Genomic DNA, 6976 nt, shown 5'->3' on the forward strand with positions numbered 1-6976 from the left:
AAAAAAAAAAAAAAGCAGGCTGAGCAAGCCATATGAAGCACATCAGTCTTCCATGGCCTCTGCATCAGCTCCTGCCTCTAGGATCCTACCCTGTCTGAGTTCCTATCCTGACTTCCTTCATTTATGAACAAGACTGTGGAAGTATAAGCCAAATAAACCCTTTCCTCTCCAGCTTGCTATTTGAGCATGGTGTTTCATTGTGGCAAAGAAACCCTGGCTAAGACAAAGGTCAACTTTGGCTATAGAGGAGGTTGAAGACCAAGTTGGCTTATATGAATGAGATCCTGTCTCAAAAAAACAAAAATAACATTGTTTCGTTTGAATGGCTCCCATTCCAGAGAGCTCTAGAACAATATTTAATAATCAAACTTTTATTACTGTATTTCTGCAGTAAAATATATGAATATTTATAGTAAGTGGCTTGAACAGATCATAAATACCTTTGTGTCAGCTTAGGTTAGATTTTGCCACCAAATAAGTTTATACACCAGACTTTATAGGTGTGGGAACTTGCAAGCTAGAGGTTTCAGGATCTTTAAAATACATTATTTTGTGTGGGGGTGGGAGCAGGCACAGAGGTGCCACCGTGTGCATGTGGCTGTCAGAGAACAGCTTGTAGGAATCAGTTCTTGCCTTCTCCTCCTGTGTGTCCCAAGTATGGAACTCAGGCCATCAGACTTGGAGGCATGTACCTTTAACCTCTTAGCCACCTTCCTTGACCAGGGTTAGAGTTTGGGGTTTTTGTTTATTTGGTTGATTGGCTGGTTGGTTGATTTGTGGAGTAGAGGGAAATTGAGACAGAATTTCTCAGCATAACAAGCCCTGGCCCTATCCTGGACTCAACTTGTGGATCATGCTGACCTCAAACTCACAGAGATCTCCTGTCTCTGTTTCCCAAGTGCAGGGATCAAAAGCTCAAGCCACCACTCCTAGCTAGAGTTTCTGAGAAATACAGAAAAGGAACTGTAGACCTGATTATAAATTTTTTAATGGTAATTGAATGAAATGTAAGGAAAAACACATGAGGGCTCCATGCATGGCTCAAAGGAAGAATGACTGCTTAAAGCCCATGGTTCACCTCCCAGTGCCATGAAGAGGAAAATTTAATATTTAAGCTTCTGTTTAATGTGTGTATTTTTGCCAGCATGTATGTCTGTGTACCTGGTACCTATGGGAAAACAGAAGAAAGCATCAGATTCCCTTGAACTGGAGTTACAGGGAAATGTGAGCCACCATCTGGGTGCTGGGAATCAAACCCAGGTCCTTTGGAAGAGCAATCAGTGCTCTTAACTGCTGAGCCATCTATACACACACACACACACACACACACACACACACACACACACACACACACTGGGAGCTGGTTCATCAAGTAAAGTGCTTCTGTACAAACCCGAATTTGGATCCCAAGAACCCGTGTAAAAAGCTGGGTTCACATTTCCATACTCCCACAGCTGGGAAAGCAGAAATGGGAAGATCTCTAGGGCTTGCTAGACAGCCAGTCTAACCAATCAGCAAGCTCCAGGGTTCAGTGAAAGACCATGTCTAAGAAAAAATAAGAGTGGTTGAGGAATACCTGCATTTCATCGCCTAACCCTTAATAGTAACATCAGTTAGGATCTAGGAATGATCCATAGTCCAGAATTTGGGAGACTAATGTCATCCTCTGGCTTCTACCCAAATATGCCTGCAAGTGTGTGTGTGTGTGTGTGTGTGTGTGTGTGTGTGTGTGTGAGCATGTGTTTGCACGCATGAGTGTTCACACAATGTTTTTTAATGTAGGAGGATCTAGAGAGAAAACTCATTGATTAAGAGAATGCACTGCTCTTGCAGAGGACCCAAGTTCACAGATCTCAGCTCCCACATCAAATGGCTTACAAGTCCTGTAACTCCAACTCCAGAGAGTAACAACACACTCTTCTGGCTTCCTGTGACACTACACTCATGTGCACAAACAGACACTCTCCACACACCCACAATTTAAAAAACCTTTACAAATAAGTATTTCTTTAACAGGTAAAGAGTTTTTTTTAGGGCCAGGCATGATGTCACATGCCTTTAATCCCAGAAGGAAGATTTCTGTAAGTTCAGGCCAGCTTGGTCTACATAGCAAGCACCAGGACAGGCAGGACTTCATAGAGAGACCCTGTTTCAAACGAACACGTAAAAGAAGGAAATAAAAAAGCTTTAAAAAAAAAAAAAAAAAAACATCGCCGGGCAGTGGTGGCGCACACCTTTAATCCCAGCACTTGGGAGGCAGAGGCAGGTGGATTTCTGAGTTTGAGGCCAGCCTGGTCTACAAAGGGAGCTCCAGGACAGCCAGGGCTATACAGAGTAACCCTGTCTCAAAAAACAAAAAACAAAAAACAAACAAACAAAAAAATCCAGGTAGTGGTGACACACGCCAGCATTCTGGAGGCAGAAGCAGGTGAGTTCAAGGCCAGCCTGGTCTATAGTTCAGAGCAAGTTCAAGGATAGTCAGGACTACACAGAGAAACCTTATCTCAGGAGAGAAAGAAAAGAAAAGAAAAAAAACAAAGACAGGTTTTCTGTGGGGTGTGAAGACTGGTTCACCCATTTTGAAACATTTTCTCTTTGTTTCTCAAAAGGTTCTCCAAACCAAACCTTCCCGCTGTGTCCCCTAACTTCTCCTGGTACCAGGCTTCGTGGAGCTTGTCAATTCTAAACTGTTTTGAACTAAGCACTTGAGACATCAGAGATGGTAATGTGCATTTCTAAATGACTATATATAGAACCTAGAGTAGGTTCATGGTCTTTCCCCTAGACCTGTACTTCATCTCAGTAATACTCAGTAATTCTGCAGGAAAAAACTCAGGTCTATAGTCCTGGAATTTGGGAGACTGGAAATGAAAGGTCAAGAATTCAAAGCAAGAGCAAGAGTTCAAAGTCCTCCTGGGATACATAAGAAAACCCCATCACAATGTGTGTGTGTGTGTGTGTGTGTGTGTGTGTGTGTATGTGTGTGTGTGTGTGTGTGTGTGTGTAGCTAGCACACCCACAGCCCTAAGCCTATTCCCAATATCTCATTACAGTGGATTCTATCTGGGGATACAGCTATGTGGTAGAGCACTTGCCTAGCATGCATGGGGCCTTGGATTCAACCCTCAACACTGAAGGAAAAAAGAGGGTGTGGGGATGGATCAGCACATAAGGGTACTTAGCACCAAGCCTGATCACATGAGTGGGGACCTCTACATATGCACTGTGATATGAGCAGGTACAACCCTCCACACACACACACACACACACACACACACACACACTAAATATATATGTAAATAATTAGATAATTAGGGGCTGGAGAGATTACTCATGGTTAAGAGTGCTGGCTTCTCTTCCAGAGAACTTAGGTTTGATTTTAGCAGCCACCTGGGAGCTCCCCATCTATACTGGAGCTCTAGGGGATCTGATGCTCAGGCCTCCACCAGATATATGCATAGGGTGCTCAGACAAACATCCAGGCAAAACAACCTTTCATATAATAACAAAATAGTAGTAGTCGTCGTAGTAAGATACTTCCTAAATAAATAGGTGAAGATTCTATTTGTCTTCATCTTTACAGGACACTAGCAAAACCAACAAGCCCCGTTTTAAAGGTGAGGTCTACACCTGGCTCACAGTCTCTGGCCATTGGACAGGATCTAAAGGGAAAGCAATTGACAACAACCGAGACTCCAACCCCTCCAATCCCTCTGGCTCCAGGATCAACTCCGCAAGAGGCAGCTCTTTGTTCCCTCCATGTAGGCTTCTGTTCCCGTCACCCTGAACCTGAACCTCCACAATCTACCATGCCTCTGCCAAGATGAGGAAGAAAACACAGGAGCTTTCAACAGATGGTGGAAAGCATCAGCCGGGCTTAGGAATCAAAGGGTGGCGGAGCAGGCTGGGTCTCCATGGTGATGGGCTTAATGGAAGAAAAACACTATTTGTTTTGCCACCCAGGGTGAAAATAGGAAAAAGGAAGAGATCAAACCCTCCATGAAGGGGTGGGAACAACCAGGAACACTTGAAATAAGGAAGAGGCTAGAGAAAGAACTGGCTGGCACATTCCTGGTACGCTGATGGGAGATTTTAAAGACAGAATAAAGAGCGGGGCCGGCCGGGAAGAAGACACATGCACATATAAAGAGAAAAGAAAAGAGAAGGGCAGAGGCCCTGTGGAAGCCTTGAGGATACAGTATCACATCCGTCCTGCTTCGTGTCCCTGCTCCCTAGCCCCAAGATGCTCCTGAGTTGGGCATGGCAGTGCCCCCTTTAGTCCCAGGGCTTGTGAGGCAAAGGGAGGCAGATCCCTGTTGAATTCCAGGCCTGCTTGGTGTTCCTAGGCAGTTTGAGACTACCCAGAGCTACGCAGAGAGACCCTGTCTCAGAAGCCTCTCTAATTCTCCCCACCCTCCATTTCTAAGTACCCTCCGTTCCAGCAAGGACTCACCAAACTCCTCCTTGATGGACTCGGGCTCTGGCTCCTGAACAACAGAGAGCTGGGCCTCTGTAGCTCCTGGGGCCCCGGTGGACTGAGGAGCTCGGCCAACTCGGCCTGCCCGGGCGCCTCCCCGGCCACCCACTTTTCGCTTCTTCTCAGCTTTGCTGGCCATCTTGAAGGCAAAACCTGCAGGTACATGGGTGCCGCAAGTCCACCTCCAGATCCCACCTCTCCCACCTCTCACCCAGCCTCCTGATACACACATTCCCTTCTGGATTCAGAAACCGACAGTGGCACCCAGGATGACCATCTTTTCTGGGGGTGCCCTGCTATACACTCAGGGCATACCCAATAGAACCTTGGAGCTGGGGGCTCACAGCTCAGTGGTAAATTGCTTGCCTAGAACGTGTGTACAAGGCCCTGGGTTAGATTCCGAACATCAAATTTAAAGGAGGGGGTGAGGTGCCGGGCAGTGGTGGCGCACGCCTTTAATCCTGGCACTTGGGAGGCAGAGACAGGCAGATTTCTGAGTTTCAGGCCAGCCTGGTCTACAGAGTGGAGTTCCAGGACAGCCAGGGCTACACAGAGAAACCCTGTCTTGAAAAAACAAAAAAGTGGGGAGAAGGGACCATGGCGTCCTCACTTCTTCCTTGGGATGACTCAAATTCTTCACAGAATCAGATTAAAAGTCAAAGCCCCAGGCAGGCTAGAGGGCTCAGAAAGTTAAGGTGCTTGCCAACAAGACTAAGAGCCTGAGTTCAATCCCTGGGGTTCATGTGGTATAGAGAGCATACCCACACCCACAAGCCGTTCTCTGCCCTGTAACTCCAGTTCCCGGGGATCTCACTCCCTCCTGGTTTCTTTAGGTACCTACACACGTTTGTAGGTACCTAAATTAAATCTTTTTATTTTTTATTTTATTTTATTTTATTTTTGAGACAGGGTCTCTCTGTGTAGCCCTGGCTGTCCTGGAACTCACTCTGTAAACCAGGCTGGCCTCGAACTCAGAAATCCACCTGCCTCTGCCTCCCAAGTGCTGGGATTAAAGGCGAGCACCACCACTGCCCAGCCAATTAAACTTTTTTTTTTTTATAACAGAAACCCCACTAAGGAAGGGTATGGAAAAATTATGATATGTTCACCCAGACCTTCAGCCAACTAGCCTAGGGTCTCCTGAATAAGAGAAGGCCCATGAAGAGAAGCCCGGTCCCCGTGGTTACCACTTCTCATCGCTGTCACTGTGTCAAGTCACCAAGGCAAACCCAGGTGATTTTCCTGTGTGTCTCCTCTCCTTCCCACTTAAGCAAAAATGTTCCTCCTGCCACCCTGAAGTCTCCACAGCCTTAAACAAAGACCATGTGCACAAGCCTCTCTAGCCTTTCATTGCTTAGAGGTGAGAAGCCTGTTTAGTGTGGACTTCAGTTTCTAAGGCTTGTGGGTCGAGAGTCTATGCTAAGTCCACACGATTTCAAGATCACCAGATTCCAAATGTCCTAAGGAACAACCAGGAACCAAGAAGGACAAAAGCTATCCAGTAATGAATTTCAAATTATGCAGCTGTGAAAAAGAAACTGAGGGCATGAGGAAGACCCAGTGCAGGGGGGGTGGGGGTGGGGGAGGGCGGGAAGCAACCATGTCAGGAGTGCAGAATCTCCAGAAACACTGTAGAATGCTGGGCACTCCCTCTTCCTTCTCAAGGCCTGGCAGCCACCTGTGGCTTCCTTTCCTCATCCCCACAGGCTGCCACAGGCATTGATCATGGGTTATGAATTTCAAACTTGAAGGATTTGTACTTTGCTCCAAGGAAAAACGTTCTGTTAGGCCAACAAATCAATAAAACCAACTACAAGAGCGCGGTTTCCTTCATCAGCCCCAGGGGAAGCATCTAGCTCCCTTGAGCCTCAAACTGGAGCCTCGGGAGACATAAACCACACTGCAGGCACCGGGAGACACTGTTCCAGCCTGGGGCTCACTGGGGCTACCTCAGGGCCCGACTGCTCCTCAAACTAGTCACCAGTGGTCAGTCTCCCTCACAACTTCTTGCCCACACGACTGTCCCCACTTCATTGCACCCTGAATTGTCCTTCAATTTGTGCCTCTTAAGTCACAAATGTTCCTTGCTCCCCTCTTCCCCTACAACCACCCCCCCTCCTGACTCCCCCACAGGTGCTGCTCCTCCCCTACAGCTGCCCCCTTCTCCCCAGTCCCGACACACACCTCACAGTGTCGACCCTCTCCTCCCTAGACCGACGGTTGGGTCACACCAACCAAGAAGCTGTCCCGCGTGGCCCTCCCAGGCCGGCGCGTGTATGCACGCGTCGCCATGGCAACTCAGGGCCGGGAGAGTAAGTGGCGGGTCTGCAGACACTGCGCAGGCGCACTGCTCCGCGGCCCCACCCCACGAGAGTCTTTCCCGCGTGGGGACTGAGACTAAAGGGCAAGGGGGTTGGGGGGATAGGGTTTCGAGAGCTACTAAATCTGGGAGCAGAAGGTGCGGGGGACGGCTCCCGCCTGGATTTGAGGACTAAGCTG

The 6976-nt window shown here is 47.8% G+C and overlaps 1 protein-coding gene across 2 annotated transcripts in view; it reads right to left on the reverse strand.

Annotated features, from left to right (window-relative positions):
- The window catches only part of Dnah2 (dynein axonemal heavy chain 2), a 128622-nt gene extending 121831 nt beyond the window's left edge, over positions 1-6791 (reverse strand). For both annotated transcript variants that reach the window (XM_031352477.1, XM_031352478.1), the window contains exons 1-2: positions 6662-6791; positions 4454-4630 (exon numbers count right to left, since the gene is read on the reverse strand). In XM_031352477.1, the coding sequence (XP_031208337.1) occupies positions 4454-4616 (163 nt within the window). In that variant the 5' untranslated portion in view covers positions 4617-4630; positions 6662-6791. The remainder of the gene's footprint in view (positions 1-4453; positions 4631-6661) is intronic.
- Positions 6792-6976: the final 185 nt, after the last annotated feature.

This window comes from Mastomys coucha, unplaced genomic scaffold, assembly GCF_008632895.1.
Source record: "Mastomys coucha isolate ucsf_1 unplaced genomic scaffold, UCSF_Mcou_1 pScaffold5, whole genome shotgun sequence".
NCBI classification, from domain to species: Eukaryota; Metazoa; Chordata; class Mammalia; order Rodentia; family Muridae; genus Mastomys; species Mastomys coucha.